The 22,507-nt window shown below is 38.3% G+C and overlaps 1 protein-coding gene and 1 long non-coding RNA gene across 2 annotated transcripts; both read right to left on the bottom strand.

Annotated features, from left to right (window-relative positions):
* Nucleotides 1-604: 604 nt before the first annotated feature.
* On the bottom strand, nucleotides 605-1,077 carry LOC109146993. Its single transcript, XR_002048538.1, has 3 exons — nucleotides 999-1,077; nucleotides 846-902; nucleotides 605-621 (listed from the first exon to the last, which is right to left on the bottom strand). It is a non-coding gene; the product is annotated as an uncharacterized LOC109146993 (long non-coding RNA).
* A 13,550-nt stretch (nucleotides 1,078-14,627) lies between these two features.
* LOC109146987 (neurochondrin-like) lies at nucleotides 14,628-15,415 on the bottom strand. Its single transcript, XM_019294634.1, has 4 exons — nucleotides 15,385-15,415; nucleotides 15,064-15,274; nucleotides 14,780-14,973; nucleotides 14,628-14,663 (listed from the first exon to the last, which is right to left on the bottom strand). Exons 1-4 carry the CDS (start codon nucleotides 15,385-15,387, stop codon nucleotides 14,628-14,630), a joined length of 444 nt encoding a protein of 147 aa, XP_019150179.1. The 5' UTR covers nucleotides 15,388-15,415.
* Between the last annotated feature and the right edge of the window lie 7,092 nt (nucleotides 15,416-22,507).

Genomic DNA, 22,507 nt, shown 5'->3' on the forward strand with positions numbered 1-22,507 from the left:
TTATAACGTACAATTAAACAGAAGAAATTATAGTGGTGTCATGTTTAGCGAGATCTCAGGCACATATCAAACATTCTCCAAATATTCTCTGCACCTCAAAATGTCGTCAGCGGCAAAGCTCATTCTCCGATATTCTCTGCAAACTCAAATATTCACTCTCCGATATTTCCGACTTTCACCCAGCGGCAAAGCTCACCGTCACTTGGGTCCCAAACCCGTCCTTCATGAACTGGTCACCGCAACAAGCTGGTGACGAGCTCGTTCTTGGTCATTTGGGTTATGACGTCCATGCACATCATCATCACCATTGTCGCCTCTTCCAAGCTCCAGTCCGCTCTACCTCAGGCCATGTGCGAGAAAATCAACCGCCCGCCACCGTGTTTTATGATCTCGTGCCGAACACAAGCGACGTCGTTTTGAATAACCAGACGGCGAGCACAAGGCCGGAAGTGCAGATGCCGTGACTCCACAGACGGAATCGACTTTCACGTGACTGTACTTGCTTTCCCGGAAGAAGAAGCAAAGATTGAGAAAAAAAATGATGAGCTTGTGATCTCGAGTCGAGATCGTCGTGGACGCCTTTGACGAGGCAAGAGTTATCAGAAAAGAGTTGAGGCGAGCCTTCTAGAAAAAAGAAAAAAAAAATATTGAAGAGAAGAAATAAAAAGGAAAATCAGAGCCAAACTAGCAACCTTAAGTATGATCATGTAATTAACACAAAACAAAGAAAACAACAGGCTATATCCTATATGCATGTTGATAATAATTAATTAATAATCAGCAATCTATATGAGAGGCAGATTATATATTTTATTCACTACAAAACAAAGCAAAGAACTGCTAACCTGGCTACGTTTCTGCTCATCCAAGTTTGGCGGTGTTGAGCTTGTTCGAGCAGGAACCTAAAGATCAGCATGGTGTAAAAAGGACCTCAATTCCTAAAGAGAAAATGAAATTTATAAATATCAAGCTTCATGGCTCAAGAAAGTCGAACTTACCTGCATCCCATTCATGAAACTAGGATTTAACGACCCAAACTGAAGAGGGAAGGACTTAGATCCATCTCCTGGGGATATAAACCATGAAAAGACACATGAATATCAACAGGAAGCTAGAACTTGAATCAAATAAAAAAAAAAAAAAAAAAAAACTTTAGAAGTGCCTGGTGCATTAGGGTCTGGACCAGCAGAGGAATTGGAGGCCGACAACGAAGAGAAGAAAGAGATCGAAGAAGAAGCGAGAAGGAGGTTGGAAAAGAGGAGTACGAAGCCAGGAGGAGTTTTGAATAACATGAAATGACACTTTTGCCCCTTTTATTTAATGAGTTAAAATTTTTTGATCACATTTGGTCGGTAATTTGGTCGGCGTGACCAAAATTGATAAGAATTACATAGTCAAAGTACTAAATTAACATTTTTGAAAGTCAAGTGTTGCAATTAACACAACTACAATAGTCAATGGACCAAAATTGAAATTTTCTCTGAATTTCTTTATGATATTTGTGATATAATCTTGATTGATTGATGTGATGATTTTATGAGGGAACTTGATGATCTTGATGTTAAAAAAGAGGTTCTTGATATTTATGTGATGATTCTTGATAAATCTTGATGATTCTTGATAATGGAAATAAAATATGATTTTGAGGTTTTGGGTGGGATTAGAGCCCTAGGTTGGATTGGGAATTTGTATTGTGATGTTCTTGATTTATATTTGGGTGGGGATTGGAATTCTCAGGTGTTGTTCGTGTCTAGAAATCATGTTAGGATATGTTCAATATGATTCTTGCGTTCGATCCATTAATTGCCTATGTGGTGTCGTTAATTGCGTTTAAAAGTGTCTAAGCATGGTTTCGGGTTCCACAAAGGATCCCGGGACGTTTATTGAGTTAAAAGAGTCAGTGGGGAGTAGGTGGGGGCAGGGGTACCCGCCACCTACCCGCTGCACGAAAATCACCGCCAGGCAGCGGGCAGCCGCCGGGCAGGCGTTCGCCCGCCGGCAATCCGCTGCCCGGACGATGATCTCCGGCGGGTGGCCCTCCACCCACCGGCTACCCGCTGGTTTGTCACCCACCCCAGGTCCTCGGCTTCCCCGTTTGATGTTTCCCATTCCCCGTGCTGTCCCAACAGACCCAGTTTGTCGTACTTGAGTCTAGTTTGATGTTTCGGGTGCCATTCGTAGGTTAGAAGAGTCTTAGGAATTACATGCTAGTTGAACCGGTCCCCGTCGACCTAGATGGAAGTGGTATGAACCCCTTAGGACTATTCTTAGTATGTGAATGATCACACATAAGCTTATTTATGCGTCTCCCCCTTCCCAATGTGCTATTATGTGTTAGTATGTGTTATGTGATGCATGTTTCCCCAATTTGGTTGCGATCAAATTGGCTATATGGGCAGTTGGATGGGTTGAGAACCATACCAACTGTTAACTAGGCCGGTTGCGATCGGTCAGGTATATAAACATTATATAGGGCTGCGGTCCACTGTTTGGTTACACATGAGCTGCGGTTCATTCTACTGGCTGCGGTCAGTGATTCACTTCTTGGGCTACAGCCCATGGGCCTCGTGTGCGGATGGTCCACCGACTGGACGCGCCAGCGGTGTGTAGGCCACCAGCCTGAGGAAGAACATAGCCCACCGACCGAGTGATCGGCGGTGTGTAGGGCTATGGTCGGCTGCGATCCACCGACTGAGGGCCAGCGGTGTTTAGGGTCGTAGTCTTCGAGGATCATCGCCCACCGACTAAGATCCTCAGCGGTGTGTAGGGCTTTCGCCCACCGACTAAGGTTCTCAGCGGTGTGTCGGGCTTGATTCACTACGATCCACCGACTGGGCTCATCAGCGGTCTTTAGGGTCGTAGTCCCAGTAAGAGGATCATAGTCCACCGACTGAGCGCGTCAGCGGTGTGTAGGGCTGTGATCCACCGTCAAACTGTTGACGGTCTGTACGGTTGGTTGCGATCAACCCCCCTCATGCTGCGGTATGAGGTAGTGTGCTGCGGGGCCATGTTAGCGCTAGACGCACTAACTCGCATGTTCAGGGCATGTGATTGGTCCCGTGGCGCCACCAAAGTGTGCTTATGTGATTTGAATGTTGATTTGAATGATGATTCGAATGACGAATGAATGATGATTGAATGATGATGTGGATGATGTGAAAGTAAACTGTGACCTTAAGTATATGTTCACTATAATGTTGTCTCTATATAACTGCTTATCATGATTGAATGTGCTTACCCCTACTTGCTGAGTCTATCCCTGATTTTAAAGCTAGAGTCCCCTAAGTATATCTCTTCCTGCTTCAAAATGGTTTTCGTATCTCTATACATATATATATATATATATATATATATATATATATATATATATATATATATATATATATATATATATATATATATATATATATATCTACCTATATTGTATTTCAACGCGTTGGAGTGGGTTACCAGCATCACTCGCTGAACAAATATATTTGGCTTTCAGGCACAGATGAGTAGACACCGAAGTGCGCTAAAGATCCGGAGTGTAGAATAGTTAGTTTTCCTTTCGGCCTGCGTGCCATGTTTATGTATTAACATTACTTTGAGTTTGTTTAGTTAGTTTAGCCTGTGCATCTGAATTTTCCAGCTCAGATGTGGCATAGCACCCCGGCTCTATATTTGGAATGCTTCATTTGACATCTATTTAATTGAATTGCTTTCATATTATAAGATCAAAAAGTGTTCAAAATTTCGGGGTGTTACAGTTGGGGCTGGTGGTTGCTGCCATCGTGAGGGTGGCGTGAGAGAAGGCGAGGGTGGTGGTGCGTTGAGGGTTCACCAGCGGTGTTCGAGAGAGAGGGAGAGAGAGACGTGACGGAGGGGGAGGGGGAAGAGGATCGTAGGATACGTATGTGTGTATGTATTTCGTATTGTATGTATACCGTACGGGTAGGAGTAATGTATGTATGTATATATATATATATATATATATATATATATATATATATATATATATATATATATATATATATATATATATATATATATGGATGTCAATTTAGCCCGAACTTGATGGGCCAACCGAAAAAAAATCGAAACTGACAGGACTATGGCCCGAACGGGCTAGCCCGATAAAACACATTAGCCCGACGAGCCCGAAACCGATTAGCCCGATGCCCGATAGGGCAAGTCCGAAATTAAAAGGGCTAGCCCGACAACCCGAACAATTGAAAACTATTCTTTATTATAGAAGTGATGTGAAACCTAACATATATGGAATAATTATTATACTTTAAAATATATATATATATATATATATATATATATATATATATATATATATATATATATATATATATATATATATATATATATATATATTGAAATATATAAAAGCGCAGCACACAGTGACGTTTAAAGCTAACGTTTGTAACACAAATGATATGTAACGCAGTTTGGGCAATCAACCCTAATCTGCGAGGCACTTCTCAATTTGAGAACTTGCCTAAATCCACTAAAAGCTCAATATTTAAAGTACACTGTTAGGAACCTGAGATTACACAATAGAATGATCTTTCCTACCAAACTATTGAAACCTAAACACATGTACTACTTTCTAGGGGAATTTAGTATCCTATTCTCAAATACTCTCGTACCTCACAATTAGATCTTGAAAGCTTGAGTTCTACAAGAAAGGACAACCCCTATTTATAGTAGCTATTCCTAACAGATTCGTGAATAATAAAGTTATTCCTAATCAGACTAGAATTAAAAACTTCAATAACAATTCCCTTTAGAACTAGTACTCTTCAATAACTACTCTTAGGCTTGGTATTCCTTTATAGATCCGGAATTCCTTTTGCACATAACTTTGACAAAACACTTTGAGTCAACAATCTCCCCCTTTGTCAAATTTTTGGCAAAAACCTTGATCTCATAGTGGCTTGATTTCCTATTCTTCTCCCCCTTAATTGATTCCACATATCTCTGAGTGCTGTCTTGAATCTTTGTTTATGACTTCATCATTATTTTCTTGTTTTCTTGACAGCCACAAAAAGAAAACTTCGTTGAACATGATCCGGTCGAAGGTGGCTATTAGAGTCTAGATTGAAGGCCAGGATGGACAAAATACACGGCCTTGAGATTCTGCCGAACGGAGGCCGGATTGGAGTCGAAAAGTGAGCGCAGAGCTGAGATTCTGAGGAAAATCTCATTCTTCTCTACGTCGGTGTGGAAGTACAGCACCGCGTACGGTCTGTTCTCGAGGTCCGGGAAAATCTTCTCCCGAAGGAAATTATTCACGATTTCAGCAAGGAGAGGCAATTTCTTGGACATCTGGCAACTGTACTTGAGAGGTAGGGACCAGGTCCATGACGATCTTTGAGGGGTCATCATCCTCAATGCGAGCTGGGTTCGAGAAAACACCTGTGTTGGAGAGCTTTGATGTGGAGCCTCTTCTAGGTAATTTTGATCTTTGCCTGATGACGTGTTTTCACCATTGATGTTTCCTTGTGAAGATCTGTGATCTCTGGGGGACGATGATCATGAAGACTACGAGGACCATTTTTTTTTTTAAATTTTCGATTAATAACATCTTGGGCCATGGCATTGGGCCGGATTTGGGTCTGTTTATGAATGACATTTGGAGATAGGGCCCAAGCTCTACACTTCTTTCACATGTGACACATCCCAATTTCAAACCTTAATATTGCATATTTGTTACTGTCTAGTGCCTTATTAATGTTTTTTGCATTCAAACTTAGATATGTGGCAGTAGACTCCTCTAATCTTTGTTCCTTGATTGAGATCTCCTATGATATTTTCCAAAGGATGATTTTTCTGATTTTTTAAGACAGTAGAATGACTTTTATCCTTTTCTTCATTTGGTTCTGTTTCTGTTCTGCAATTCTGCATATCATTAGTCAGGGGTGTTGGAACAGTTGTTTCAACAACTCTTGGACTTTCGTCATCATCAGTGGTTATTGCTGGAGTTACATCATCAATGATCACACTGTTTGATGAATAGCCACTGGATGCTCCTTGGTCATGAAAATTTATGTGTCCCTTACGTTGGTGCCATAATTGTGTTTGACTGATGGTTGTCTGTAAACAAGATAGATCACTATCCCATGTGTAGCATTTGTTTGTGGACCTTTTTCCCATCATAACACACTCGTGATTCTGATTAAACACATTGCAATTGTCTCTAGAGAATTCAACTTTGAGTTCATCTTCACAAAGCTGACTTATGCTGATTAGATTTGCTTTTAGGCTTTGTACTAAAAGGACTTTTGGCAATTTAGGCAGCCCATGGACATTCAAGGTACCATTTGCAATAATTTGTCCTTTTCCACCGTCTCCAAAAGTGACATGCCCTTCATTTTTGTACTGAATGTTCTCAAGATTTTCTGAATTTCCAGTCATATGCTTTGAACATCCGCTGTCAAAGTACCATATATCTTGCTCTTTGTTTGTTTTGGAAGTATATGCAATATTTTGGTCTTTTCTTACCCAGATTTTCTTACTATTATTTCTGTTATGTGATAGCCATGCTCTGTTGTTTTGCCTGTAGTAAAAGTCATTTTGTCTTTTGTAGCAGTGAGCTTTGATGTGTCCTAGTTTGTGGCAATAGTAGCACCTTATTCTTCTTCGGTGTCGGAAGTGCTGTTGTGTCACTTCCTGTGTCTCGGTTTGATGATTCTCACTAGTGTCTGTGCTTGGAGTCCTGGGTCTTTCGGTAAGCTCCTTGATTTCTTGTTGTAGTTTAGCTTCTTTGTTTTTGAAGTCTAATAGTTCGTTTTGAGCTTCTTTGTATTGTTTCTCTATTCGTTCTTTTTCATTCTTCAAATAGTGATTATCTTCCATGAGTTCCAAATTTTTCTTGATGGTTTTTTCCCACTTGGCATTTAGTTGAGTGTATGCCTCTAGTAACTCTTGCATGTCAATGCTATTGTTGCTTTCATGACTAGCGGTGAAGGCTACGAAATTTGTGTTGCTGTCATCTTCTTCACTATCTGAGTCATCGCTTAGGGTTGATATATATGTTTTATTTTTCTTTTTCAAGTATGTGGCACATTCTGATTGGATGTGTCCAAAACCTTTGCATTCATAGCACTGTATTCCTTCTGTATTTGAACTGTCTCTTCTTTTTGAGACAGAATAATTTTGTCCAGTTGGGAAGTCCCCTTGATTGATTGAAGCACTTTTGTTTCTAAATTTGTTGAATTGTTTGAGAACTCTGTTGAAATTCTTTGTTAGGAGAGCGATTGATTGTTCTATGGTTTCAGTATCAATTTCTAGACTTCATTTCTGCTTTGATTGGAACGCAATTCCTTTGTCATTATATTTCCCTTTTTGCAGTACCTCAAGCTCATATGTTTGAAGGTTTCCCATTAGATCACTCAGTTTGTAGGTGTTTAGATCTTTGTTTTCTTGAATAGCGGTGACTTTCATTTGGAATCTTCCGGGTAGTGAGCGTAGTACCTTTTTGACGATCCTATGTTCGGTTATAGGTTCGCCTAAGTTGAATGCATCTCCGGATATACTTAAAACTCTGGCACTGAATTGGGTGATGCTTTCTTCCTCTTCCATTTTCAGGTTTTCAAATTCAGTTTGTATCATCTGAAGCTTAGATTGTCTTACAGTTGTGTTTCCCTCATGATGATCGCACAATATACTCCACGCAATTTTGGCTATGCGAGTTGATGCAATTAGTTTAAAAGTGTCTTCGCTTACTGCTCCATATATTGCATTCATAGCCTTTGAGTTAAAGTTATATTCAGTTTTCTCTTCTTCGCTCCAATCAATTCTAGGTTTTGCATTTCCTTTGTCATCGACTGGAGTTTTCCATTCGTTTTCTATTGCATTCCAGACGCCTTCTCCTTGTGCTAGAATGTATATCTGCATTCGAGCTTTCCAGTAGGAGAAGTTTGTGCCAATAAGGGCAGGTGGCCTAGTGCTTGACAGTCCTTCTCGGGGAAACTCCATTAGGATCCTGCTAATAACTTAAGCAGTTTGGCTCTAATACCAATTGAAATATATAAAAGCGCAGCACACAGTGACGTTTAAAGCTAACGTTTGTAACACAAATGATATGTAACGCAGTTCCGGCAATCAACCCTAATCTGCGAGGCACTTCTCAATTTGAGAACTTGCCTAAATCCACTAAAAGCTCAATATTTAAAGTACACTGTTAGGAACCTGAGATTACACAATAGAATGATCTTTCCTACCAAACTATTGAAACCTAAACACATGTACTACTTTCTAGGGGAATTTAGTATCCTATTCTCAAATACTCTCGTACCTCACAATTAGATCTTGAAAGCTTGAGTTCTACAAGAAAGGACAACCCCTATTTATAGTAGCTATTCCTAACAGATTCGTGAATAATAAAGTTATTCCTAATCAGACTAGAATTAAAAACTTCAATAACAATTCCCTTTAGAACTAGTACTCTTCAATAACTACTCTTAGGCTTGGTATTCCTTTATAGATTCGGAATTCCTTTTGCACATAACTTTGACAAAACACTTTGAGTCAACATATATATATATATATATATATATATATATATATATATATATATATATATATGTATGTATGTATGTATGTATATGTATGTATATATACATATATACATATATGTATATACATATATGTATATATACATATATGTACATACATATATGTATATATATACATATATATATATATATATATATATATATATATATATATATATATATATATATAGATAACGTAATGCTACAATACAGTAGCATTACTTTTATATATATATAATTTAAATTAAAACTTAAATTTTTGATTTTTTAAAATTTAAATCAACATTAATCTAATATTTTGACTAAAAATTGATGAGGACGGAATTCTTCGTCCCCGTCAAATTCTCCGCGGGAACGTATATAGGGACTATTTTTAATTTTTCGTTGAGGACGGAGATGGGGAGTATACTTCTCGTCCCGCCCCATTCCGTTCCGCCCCACCCCGTTGTCATCCCTACTCTAAATATGGGTACTCACTTTCAGTTTCTAATTTTAGTTCAGATGGTTCAACCAGCCCGATTAGCCCGACAACCCGAAGTTTAGGGTTAGGGCCAAACCGAACCCGAGAATAAAATATTAATAAACCGATTAATCCGAACCGATTAGCCCGACAGGGTTAGCCCGAAACCGAGTGGGCTGGCCCGATTGACATCCCTATATATATATATATATATATATATATATATATATATATATATATATATATATATATATATATATATATATATATATATATATATATATATATATATATATATATAAGTAATGCTACTGTATTGTGACGTAAAGGCGAACTGATGATCCCTTTTTGGCTCTACTTGTTTCTAAGATTTCCGTTGATCTTTCATTCCCAAGCTAAAGTCTCATCCATCTTTATCGCTTTCGAAGGAATTCTCGTGACGAATCCCGTGCATATTCTCCTAAAATGCTCACAAGTCTTGACCCAGTCAGTTAGCAAAGCCAATTCTTAGGTCTCAACTCTCGATTCTGGCTGAGGCTCCTTAAGGATCAAGGAACTTTGGGTTGGTTTCCCTACTTTATTGAATTTCGTCTCTTCCTTGGTAGACGGAATTCTTTGCAAGACTTCGTGTCCTTCCCGAAATCTGGTTTGTTGCGCTATCTTAATGATGTTTTTAATGGTGAAAGTACTTTGGCACATTTCCATCCCTCTTGGAATGTAGTTGGTTACTGGCTCTCGTTGTGAAATGACTTGGTGATCCTTACGAGTTGTTTTACTTCCTTTGTTGATCCTTAGAGCCATTGAGGTCTTGTTACCAAAGTGTTCCTTACACTTTCCTTGAACGTACGATCCTAGAGTGGATACACAGAAACCATGATGAGAAGTGTCTCTTAGACTCTCATAGCTTTCTTTCGTTACTTTTAAGGGGAGGCCTCCTTTATTTCACACGGTTTCAAGGACCTTTAGCGAGGTAAACGAGAGGGCTAAGGACTGGAATAGGGTTGTACCAGAGGTTTCGACATTCTTGTTCTTTTACAAAATTTTGAAGTAGTCCCTTTGAATACTTGAATGATAACCATGGTAAGAAATTCAGTCTACCCTTAGTGCTTGACTTAAGGCCTTTATAAGTTCATGGCGTAAGTACCTGACTTGGCTTCTTGATTTGTAAGATTCTTTTTGTCAACCGTCCTTAGTTGATTGAATCGTAGGGTTCCACTGTAATTTCACAACCAACGCAATTAATAATACCTTTTTCGAAATCATGATGCGGTCGGGGTTCTTACCATGGTCAGCGTCTTGTCGTTGACCATGGTTCCTTACCCCGAAGATGCACTCATGCTTTTGGTTAATTGTTCCACGGGCCGAGTCTTGGTTACAGTTAGTCAATTTTAATATCTTCGTAGGGTATTTGGCTATAGTCCGACCTTGTCTTGTCTTTTCTTGTCTCTAGTTAATGACAAGTTTTCCTTGAAGACTTCGTGGTTGCAAAGTCTTGCCTTCCCTAAAGGAGTCCGTGACTTGGAGCTTGTCTTTCAGTGCACTCTTGTCACCCTTATCCTTTCGACTGTTCTGGCTTCCAATTACGAGTTTAGCTACTTCCTGTCCCTTCCTTGTTTTAGTCGAGGATAGGTTTCTTACCAGGTGTCATCGACGCGGAGTCCTACCCTTACCTTAGGGACATCCGGTGGTCGGATACACCCTTTGGGTTTGCTCCTAATGGTGTTAGTTTCTCGACAACTCCATTAATTGATGGCAACCCGGTCTACTCCTTCATCCTTCTTAATACCCGATCAATAAACACTGACTCCCACGTTTATCAGACAAGCAAGGGGTTTACACCACTCATAGGGTTTTAATAAGGGTTTCAAAAGAGAGGGGTATAAGATTAGAGCAATGACAATGATCCCAAGCTCATAATAATTTAAGGTGTTTCAAGGATTCAAGCTAGGTACAACAAAGGGTCAGTAAAGGCATACGGGTGTCGGCTGTTCTCAAGTATAACCAAGGGGCATAAGGTATGGATTCAAGGAAGTAGGAATATCAAGCGAAGGGGATTCAAGGGCGAATAATATTTTAAACGGAGGCAAAGGGCTCACAAGACCGCGCAATATGCTTACCTTGCACCAAACGTTGATCAGTAGCGTTGCTCAACCGCTACTTATCTTCCTTGTGTTAATTAGCGTCCTAGTTCTCTTTCCTGTTTGTCGTAGCTGTAACCTGTACTTACCGTGATAAAGCAATTTACCAGGAGGTGCGCGCCACTTGCTTAAATAGGGGGTTGTGGTAGCTGACTCCAGGTTTGTGAGTATTACAGTCTGCCTGCTTCGAGTCGACCTCACGTCCCGATGCAGACACCACATCTTAACTGCTTTGCTTTAGCAGACATCCAAGCCTTCCTTCTCTTGGTCATGGTCTTCGTCAAGTCCTTGGCGGGGATTAGGACGAGCTGACTTACCGGGTAAGTGTACATTACCCGGTTACGGAAGTAAACTTATCTACTCGCACCCTTACCCGGTGTCTTTAACTAAAAGAACTAAAGCTAGGCAAAGAACAAGTACATGAAACTTAAATGAAAGTGATAAACTCACAGTCTCACCGCGTGTCCTAAGATTCCTATACCCTAAGTACTTAAACACCTAGAGTTCAAGCCTAGTGTCCTAAAGTCCTTTCCTAAAGATCTCAAACACTTAGAATCCAAGCCTAATGTCTTAAAGTCTTATCCTAAAGGCCTTGTCCTAGGGTCGAACTTAGGCTCTGGTACCAACTGTAACACCCCTATATTTCAAGATATTTAAAAACCTATAAAATAAAGGCTAATCTCTTATTAATTCCCGAACAGAGCATAACTAGACATAGTAGTCGGGGTGCTATGCCACATCTGAGCTGGAGAACTCAGATGCACAGGCTAAAGTAACTAACAAAGCATAAGCCATAACTAATACCCAAATAAAAATCAAGGCACGCAGGTCATCTTATCCAGTCTATAACTATCTAACTAAGTCCACGGATCCACTAGCGCGCTCCGAAGCTACTCACTGTTCCTGAAAAACATTCGGTATAACAACCGTCCGCGAATAATGCTGGTAACCCACTCCAACGCGTTAAGTACAATATAGGTAGATATAAGAAACTCATTTTGAAACTGGAATACATATATAATCCTGAGGAACTCTAATTTAAAACCAAGAACAAGACTCAGCACAATAGCAGATACCATCATTATAATTTAAACGTAAAGATTCTAACATGCATCCTAAGGTCACAAGACTACACAATACGAGCAACGTCAATACTCCACTATCAGCACAATCAACAATCAACAACAAGACACGCATTCGTGCCCACACATATGGTGGTGCCGCAGAACCATTCACATGACCCGAACCTTGAGTTCCATTGCCAAGGGGTCAGTGCGTATAGCTCTGACATGGATCCGCAGCACTTTAACTTGTTCCGCAGCACAGGGAAGAACCAAACGATTGATCGCAACCAATCAATGAACCGTAGCTCATTCGTATCATAAATGTTTGATCGCAACCAAACTATGGACCACAGCCCTATTATCATACATCTCCGATCGTAACCAGACTATGGACCGCAGCCCTATTAATATAACAGTCGATTGTTCTCAACCAATCCAACTGCCTATATAGCCAACCGTTCTCAACCGATCGGGTTAATACCTGGTTGTTCTCAACCAACCAGATAGTCATTATAGCCAATTGATCGCAACCAATTGGGTCATCATGCACAACATTGAAGCCAATCACAAGCAACCCACATTAACACATAACAAGGGGGAATCATCAGGGAACACGTAACCCAACATAACTCATCCATAACAAATGACATTAATCCAACCACGACACTCCTACGGGATCATACAACTTCCTCCTAGGACAACGGGATACCAATTCAACTCGCATGCAACACACAAGAATCTTTTATCCTAAGAACGGTACCCGATACATCAAACTAAACTCACAAACACCGACGTGTTAAACCGGGGCACGGGAAAACACAAAACGGGACCAAACCGCATCGCCCTGGCCACCTTCCAACGGGTGGCCGGCGGGGGAAGACTTCACCCGCCGGCCGCCCGCCGGGGGCGACGAGAATTCCAGCGGGTCGCCGGCGGCTGCCCGCTGGAATTCTAGGCAGCTTTGGCGGGTAAGTGGTGGGGACTCCTTCCCCCCACTTACCCCCCCACTGGAATAACACGATAGGCATATTTTTCCCCAATTCGGGCATTCATCAATTAACAAGCAAGACGGGACTAAACACATTCCAACACGTAACAATAAACGAAAACATTACAACGGGTTACCCCAAGACTTGAACACAATTAAATCCTAGTTTCATGCTCCTAATACAAAAAGACTCAAGACTCAATTCTCAATTATGCAAGAACATCAAGAAACGCAAGAAATCATATATCGATCCTAGAAAGGGGCTCTAGACAAATCAAAATACGAATACGTCAAGATTATCACATAAACATCAAGATTATCGTATAAACATCAAGATTATCATATAAGCATCAAGATCATCATATAAACATCGAGATTATCACATAAACACAATATAAACCCTAGGCAAAGCTCTATCAAGACTCAAGCACATAATCATATATCAAAGGAGCCAATGACACTACTACACAGCAGGCTTTTAACGTCGGCTAAATAGAGCTTTTAACGTCGGCTATGTACCGTAGTTGTTGCGGGCGTCGTTGTAAATATTATTTATAACGTCGGCTATATAAATAGCCGACGTTATATCTTATTTAAAAAATAAATAAATAAATACTTACAACCTCGGCTAAAAGTTAATAGCCGACGTTGTAGGTATTTTGATTTTTTATAAAATACCTACAACGTCGGCTATTAGCATATAGCCGACGTTGTAAAGTGTTTTAAAAAAAAAAATACTTACAACGTCGGATAAATGCTAATAGCCGACGTTGTAGGTATTTTAATTTTTTATAAAATACCTACAACGTCGGCTATTAGCATTTAGCCGACGTTGAAAGTATTTTAATTTTTTTTAAAATACTATACAACGTCGGCTAAATGCAAATAGCCGACGTTGTAAACGTTATTTATTTATTTTTTAAATGTATTCAACGTCGGCTATTAAGTAATAGCCGACATTGTATGTTTTTTTTTTTAATATACAATTTATTTGTTCATTTATACCCAAAAATCTGCTCAAATCTACTCACAACCACAACCACAACCTAAACCTGCTCAATTTCTCACAACCACAACCAAAACCTGTTCAATTATTGCACCACAACCACAGCAAAATATGCAAAAAGCAAAATCAATTAAAAGGTATCTAAAAGCTATGACTCAATAAAAAGTCATCCATACCCAGAGTGAGTTAAATATTCTCCACAGAGAAATATGCTGACAATAACTTTACTTGATAAATAACCTAGCATTGTCTATTAAGTATTAACATCTCTGTACAAGACAATGGCATTTTCCTTCTTATTTCTACCATCTTTTCTTTTCATTCATTAGGCTTCATTAGCTGGCTGCCATCAATGGGCACTATCACCTTTGGATGACAAAAACTTTTCCAATCTTATTTCTACCATTTCCAATTTTCACTCTTTAAGCATTGCTACTAGCAATCATGAAAGTTATGACCTTTGGACAGCAAAAACAGCAGTCCCCCAAATTTCATTAATCCATATAACCTAATCATCATTGCTAAACTGCTCCTCCTCATATTCACATCAATAGTAGAATTTAAACTCAAGTACACACATAGCAACAGGTATATTGAAACCATACTCTTGGGACATAACCTCCAGGATGAGAGGTATCTTCGTAACCACATCCTCCGAGGCTGCAATCTCTGGAACCCTACAAAATGCTGATAACACGGTGATAGATAACTGCAAGTAAGCATCACGATTCTCCTTTCGACCACCGTCTGCTTCTCCTTTCCCCATCCCTATCAACAACAAAATTAAGTGTTTGATAGAGTGGAAATCATTGACTACATTTCCGCTACGAAAACAAATTGTATAAACTTAAAACTTACCAGTCCGCAAGAGGCGGTGGAGGAATTGAGCCCCAACGGCGTCGTATACCTTCTGAATGGCACCGTGGTCATCCTTACTGCAGAACTTTGTTACCAGAAGTAGGCCGGCTAAACGCTGCTCGTCTCTCTCACCTCTCAGGAGCTTCAGGCAATCGTTAAGCGACGGTTGCTGAGACTGAGATGAAGTTCCACTGCTCGAAGCTTGGATTTCCTGCTATCCAGTAAAACAAACAAACCCAAATTTAGTTGTAAAGATACAGAGAATACTACTGTATAGTATGCATATATGATATATGTAAGCTAGAGAGGAAAAGAAGTTACCATTGGAGAAAGTGATCGGAGAAGAAGCAAACTGGCAGCTAAGGGAGTTCCAGAACTGCAAATTCCTAACCTTGTATCCTTTTCCTAAAGCTTAAAAATTAAACACTTGTTCAACAAAGAAAAAACACAAGAACTTTACCCTTCAAATGAATTAGCCAAGACTGTAGAAACACATTCCACTTCCAATCAATTAATAAATCAAAGATATCCTAATTACCTACCAACTTAAAACAAAGTAATTGCAAATTGCAAAATCATTTAACATAACATCATAATTTGAAAATTCCATCACTGTAACTTGAAAAAATCCAAAAACTTTAGATCCAATACATGATAATTTCCTAAAACATCAATAAAAATACCAATTCATTTCCCCACCAGTAAACTAATCCATAAAAGTATCACCAACACAGAAATTTACAATACTAGACCTAATGTCTCAGTTATTCAATAATAAAAACAAATATAACACAAATAAACCCTAAAATGCATATACATTTACAAAAATTTGAAATAAATCAATAATAAAAACAAATATAATAAAAACAAACCCTAAATTATAATTATATTTATTAAAATTCGAATAAATTAATAATAATTAAAAAAAAAATTACCTGGCGATGTGCGGATCGGAGAGGCTGTCGCGGACGGTGGCGGAAGCAGTCGGAGCCGGCGATGTGCGGATCGGAGAGGCGGTCGCGGACGGTGGCGGAAGCAATCGGAGACGGCGATGTGCGGAGAAGCTGTCGCGGACGGTGGCGGAAGCAGTCGGAGGAGAGGGCGTCGGCGATGTGGACTGTGGCGGCGGCGTCGACGTATGCAGGTGGACGACGTCAGCGTGGAGGTCGGCGGCGGTCTGAGACGGTGAGGCCGGCGGTGAGAAGAAGTGCGGTGGGGTGGGGAGGAGATGGATGGAAGAGAGCGGTGGTGGTATAGCGTCGATCGATCTGTCTCAGATCTGTTATTATAAAAAAAGAACTTTATAACGTCGGCTAAATTAAATAGCCGACGTTATAAATTAAAAAAAAATTAAAAAAATAAATTAAAAACAATACAACATCGGTTAGATAGTTAGCCGACGTCATATCATATTTATTTCTTTTTTTTAGTATATAACGTCGGCTAAATTGACTTAGCCGACGTTATATATAAATTATTATTTTAAAAAAAATAATATATAACCTACGACGACGGCTGTATTAATAGCCGATGTCGTAGGTTGTATATTTCTTTTGTATTATTATTTTTTATTTTTAACGTCGGCTATTTGGTAATAGCCGACGTTATAAACTTAATAATTAAAAAAATTAAATTAAATGTTTTTAACGTCGGCTATGTATATAGCCAACGTTAAAGAGCCGACGTTGTATGTGAATTCTGTAGTAGTGTGAATAAGATATAGCAAGGAAAATAGGTTTTGTTGAGACATGGGTTACCTCGTTCGCTTAACAATCCAAAACACCGTTAATGGAACCTGTGAATCAAATCGAATTCTCACTAAATAATCGAGTTAATAAAATTAATTAAACCCTTTAGGGGTTTGAACCCTAAATTTCTCCCAACACTAAATGTTTCCTACCTACTAGACTAAAGACCTCATTAATAACCTTAAGCATTATTGATTAGTCAATAATCAATTAACCCAACTATCCCCTTCTAAAAATACCCTCCAGACATCCAATTAACCACACGCCTTGCCAACTAGGCTAAACAACCTCTTGGTGATTTACCTAATTACTAATTTATTTAGCCCTAAGTAGCCGAGATCAGCAACTTAACTTCCTCCTCTTCTTCGATCTGCTTCGTCGAGACGCCGCGGCTGCTCAACGGGAACACCTTCTCCTACCGGCCACCCGCTGCCTCCGTGCGAGTATGTTCGCTGGAGGGAGGATGGTCGACTTCGTAGCCGGAGGACGCTGGGAGGGGGAGAACCACCGTCGCGTAAGTCTGTCGTCGAGCCGTTCGTGCTGTATGTCGTCGTATCACGGTTGTCCGCCCGTAACGGAGGGTCGAGGGAGAGAGAGGTTCATGGTTTAGAGCGTAGGGAAGGGTTGGGGCTAGTGGTTGCTGCCATGGTGAGGGTGGTGTGAGAGAGGGCGAGGGTGGTGGTGTGTTGAGGGTTCACCAGCGGTGTTTGAGAGAGAGGGAGAGAGAGACGTGACGGAGGGGGAGAGGGAAGAGGATCGTCGGATACGTATATATATATACACGTATATAGAGTATCCTAATTCATCTATGTATATGTGTATATTATCATTATTATTATTATTATTATTATTATTATTATTATTATTATTATTATTATTATTATTATTATTATTATTATTAGGATTAGGTTTCTTGGTTTAGATGGGTCAAGGTTAAATACGTTTGGGCTTGGCTACACAATACTAATTGGGCATATAGAATATATATATATATATATATGTATGTATATATATATATATATATATATATATATATATATATATATATATATATATATATATTGGGCTCAGGATTTGGGCATTTAATAACGTGGCTTATAAAATACTTGACCAAGGTCCATAGTAACATATGTAGGTTTATTTATATATATTTGTAGTAACATAATTAATTATAAATACATAGCTCTATTTGGGAAATATTTATTTCAATATAAATATTTACAGGGTATCACATGATAAGAGGAAGTTATTAGGCTACAAAGGTAACCCATGCTTTACAAAACCTATTTTCTTACTTATATGATGATTCTTGGCTTCTACTTGTGATTCTTGTGTTGATTTGTGAGATTTGATGCATTGTCTTGTAGTAATGCATGTTTAGAGCTTGTTCTTAGGTTCTTGAATGCCATTGCTTGGCTATTTCTTGTGTTCAAGTCATATTGTTGTTTTGTGTGAGATTTTGGGTGTTTTGGACTTGAATTTGGACTTGTTGTTGAAAATCCCCAAAGGGATTATTTTGGTGTACAGGGCGTACCCACAGGCGAAACGGCGGGCAGAGGCCTACCCGCGGGGTACATGGTGCCTCGTGGGTTGGTACCCGCGGGTGGTTGTCCACCCGTGGCCCCACCCGCGGGGAACACTGTTAGACGATGGCGGGGATTTGTTCTCCGTGATTCTTTTGACTCGGTATTGATGTTTTGACCTCCCGATGTGTTTTTATTGGGCCATTTGTGATTCTTCTTGATGTTTCGTATGTTTAAAACGGTATGTTAGGAATCCTGGTAGGATTTGGTGTCTTGAATCGTGCTAAGGGTCCGACTTTGTGATTCGTTGGACTATTGTGAGTCTTGAATGTTCTATGGAACTACTTTTGGTTTACCCGTTTGATAAGCATGCTAGTTTGATGTTGAAATGCTAGTATGTGCGGTTTATTCCTTCTTAGTGGGATTGGCAACTTGTGCTAACCATCGTTTGGTGTCGAATTGTGATCCTTCGTTGTTGAGTATGGTTTCATGTCTTTGTTGTGATCCATTGATTGACTCCTATGATATGAATGTATGTAATCGTTGTACCCTTTGATTGATACATAATTAAGGTTATTGTGGAACCTTAGTCTTCTTGGTAATGATGATGACTTGTGTGACTATGATTGAATGTGGGTGGTTGTTACTTGAGCTTTGCTCACATGTAAGTGGTTGTGTGAATGAAATTAATGGTACCCTCGTGTACTGAGAGTTTGGCGGTATGTTGGAGGCTATGTTGGAGGGGGGACGACGGTCCCTGGCGGTACAAGGTTGGACTCAGAAGTACAGGGTGGCACTATGAGGTAATGGTTGGAACTGAAATAAGGTCGGGGGTAGCCATAAGGTTGGAACAGGGCATAAGGTTGGAACTATGAAACTTGTGACATGTAGTTGTCACTGTGGCATGTAGTTGCCGTTGTGTGAATGTGTATTCTTTGCTAATGAGCATGTCTTGATGTATTCTATTTTGTGATCAGTAGAATGCATCTTGAGTTGTATTGTCTTTCATGTTATTGTCTTGTTATTGTTATAAGGATGGTGATTCCTTTTCCTTTTGAGAGTGTGAATGAGTCCTTGAAGTTTTCTTCTCTCTATGGCTTTTGAAATGATATATACTCTATTCCGTTTCAAAATGGTTTTGACTTATACTTATCTATATATGTTATTTAACGCGTCTTTTTCCCTTGTTCTACAGGTTTTGAGTAGATGCCCAAGAGCGCTAGACTTGGAACGATAGATAGCTTAGTCACCTTGTCTAGACGTTATGTTTTGATGGCCTGTGAGCCTTTTGAGCGGCGTGTGTACCTTGACTCTTTATGACTTGTTTAAACTGTTTAGTTTCCCGCCTGTGCATCTTTAGTACTTTAAGATGTGGCATAATACCCCCTATTTAGACTTGCTTCTGCTTAATGTTTAATGGATGTTTAGATTGCTTATCTCTTGCCTTTTTAAGTTTTAAAAATATGGTAAAAATCGGGGGTGTTACACAAGGCGATTGCTTATGGCGGCCACCGCAACCGTACACGCCTGGCGTCGAGCACATCAACATTCCGCGGGGCAATCAACCGGCCAGCAGACAGTGATAGCCGTATCACCTGCCACATCCCATGCGACTGCCGAATTGCCTCCACAACGTCAGAATGTAGCAGCTACACCAAATACTGGAACACGTCCAAGGACTTGCTATGTAGACGCTGGCTTCGACTCTACAACTGGAAAGGCGACAGCAGGAGCTATTCTACTCGAGGAAGAAGGAGGCTATATCTCGGCCTTCTCCACTTTATTCCCAACTTGCTTCTCACCGCTTATGGCCAAGGCTTTTGCGGCCAAGGAAGCTTTGTCATGGCTAAAGGATCGAGGTGAGCGTTTCATAAGACTATAAACAGACTGCCAGACACTACAGTGCTATCTTACATCACGACCATCTACGGTTCGATCATACATTGGGTATGCTATTGATAGTGTCCGCATTTAATTTCTACACAGTTAATTACATTCCTAGATCTGAGAATTTCTTAGCACATACTTTAGCTTCTATAGCTTTTCAGCATTCAGTTTCTATGTACTGGGATCTGCACCTACCTGACTCTATTGCAGCTCATTTCTAATGAATACATCATTGATATTTTCAAAAAAAAAAAAATACCTTATATATAACTTACTAGTATTTTATATGTGTGATGCACAAAAAATATATGTCCAATATTAATATTAAATATTAAAATCTTAGTTATATTAATTTTTTAAAAATAATAGTGTGTGTATATCGACGTCGTTTCAATTTTTTTTTTTTTTTTTTTTTTGTAATTTCGCTACGCAGTGTTAGTTTGGCAGTTAATTTTTCTTTTAAAAAAAATCTTATTTCGAAAATGTACATAATGTTATACTAGAATACACATAATTGTATACATGAATGTACATAATTATATAACAAAATACACATATTCTTTTTTAAAAGATTTTTTTGAAATACTTTTTTTTTAAAAAGATAATACACATAATCTAACATAATACATAATAAACATAAACTTTTAACATAATACACATCAACTCTTAACATAATACACAAAAATTTCCTGATTCGGATGTACATAATTGTATAAAAAAATGTACATAATTGTATAAAAAATGTACATAATAAAAAATATACATAATCATGTCAACTTCGTACCGCGCCTCCCAAAACGACGTCGTTTTGGAAGGCGCGGGACGCACAGTGCACTATGCGCCATGGTGCAGGGTATAACGATTGTCTCGACTCTCAACATAAGGGTTTCTTTTATTGTTTCATTAATCCCTTTCCTAACTGTTTCATTATGGCTCAACATAAGGGTTTCTTTTATTGCTTCATTAATCCCTTTCCTAACTGTTTCATTATGGCTCAACATAAGGGTTTCTTTAATTGCTTCATTAATCCCTTTCCTAATTGTTTCATTATGGCTCAGCATAAAGGTTTCTTTAATTGCTTCATTAATCCCTTTCCTAACTATTTCATTATGGCTTTTGGCTTTTATATATATATACTAGCTTTTTACGCGCATTCCGCGATTGGAATAATGCCCAATGTTTTTTTTTTTAAATAAGTACTTTAAAGTATATCAATGCAAGATTATATTGGAATTGTTCATGCATAGATAATTGAAGAATGTTAAATTTGCGTATTTAAATAGGCAATTCTAAGTTTACAAATGCAAGATAATATAGTCAAGATTGATTATAATTGTCAATAAAATAATTGTATAGGTATGGTTGAAACCAAATACGGGACATAAGGGAGAACAAATAAAAATTAGGGCATAAAATATTAAATATATACTAATATTGAAGAGCTAACTGCTGATTGCCAAACAAGAACATTGCGAGATAGTTTCCCACTTCAATTTGTTGTGTGATTTGAATACTCTTTTGTCAATAAATCCCCCAAGTAGTTAATATGATTGACTTAATTATATATTTATATATATTTTTTTATTTTTCTAAAACAATTACTATTATTATTATTATTATTATTATTATTATTATTATTATTATTATTATTATTATTATTATTATTATTATTATTATTATTATTATATACCCTTAGATCATTTTACATGTTAATCTAAACAGCTAATTTTTTCAATTATCTTTTTACCAACCATTGATGTACTTCACTGGTCAAATTCGTTAATATAATCCGATAACGCTAACCGCTAATTGCTGATTGTCAAACAAGGACATTGCGAGGTAATTCTCACTTCAATTTGTTGAGTGATTTGAATACTCTTTTTGTCAACAAATCCCTCAAGTAGTTAATATGATTGGCTTTATTAATTATATATATATATTTTAATTTTTTTTATGGTATTAATAAAATACTTGGTAAATAAATATATAGCATTATTTTGTATTATAAATTTGATATTTAATAGAAAATAGTGTACAAAAAAAAAAGATAATAGACAATGTAGTGAATATAATCAATTGATGAATTTGAATGTAAAGAATTTTTACATGGGAGAACTATAAAGACAATATAACTAATAAAATTATTTCTCTTAATTAATTTATTGATAATGAATAATTTTTTTTTAAAAATAAAGACAATGTAGCGAATATAATCAATTGATGAATTTTAATGTAAAGAATTTTTATATTGGAGAAAAATAAATACAATATAACTAATGAAATTAT

The sequence above is a fragment of the Ipomoea nil genome, unplaced genomic scaffold (assembly GCF_001879475.1).
Source record: "Ipomoea nil cultivar Tokyo-kokei standard unplaced genomic scaffold, Asagao_1.1 scaffold1956, whole genome shotgun sequence".
In the NCBI taxonomy this organism is placed as follows: Eukaryota; Viridiplantae; Streptophyta; class Magnoliopsida; order Solanales; family Convolvulaceae; genus Ipomoea; species Ipomoea nil.

Coding starts and splice junctions, on each gene's coding strand:
- LOC109146987 (XM_019294634.1), bottom strand. Junction 14,974..15,063: donor CCACCGCCTCTTGCGGACTG/GTAAGTTTTAAG, acceptor TGTTGTTGATAG/GGATGGGGAAAGGAGAAGCA. Junction 14,664..14,779: donor ATATACCTGTTGCTATGTGT/GTACTTGAGTTT, acceptor TGCTGTCCAAAG/GTCATAACTTTCATGATTGC.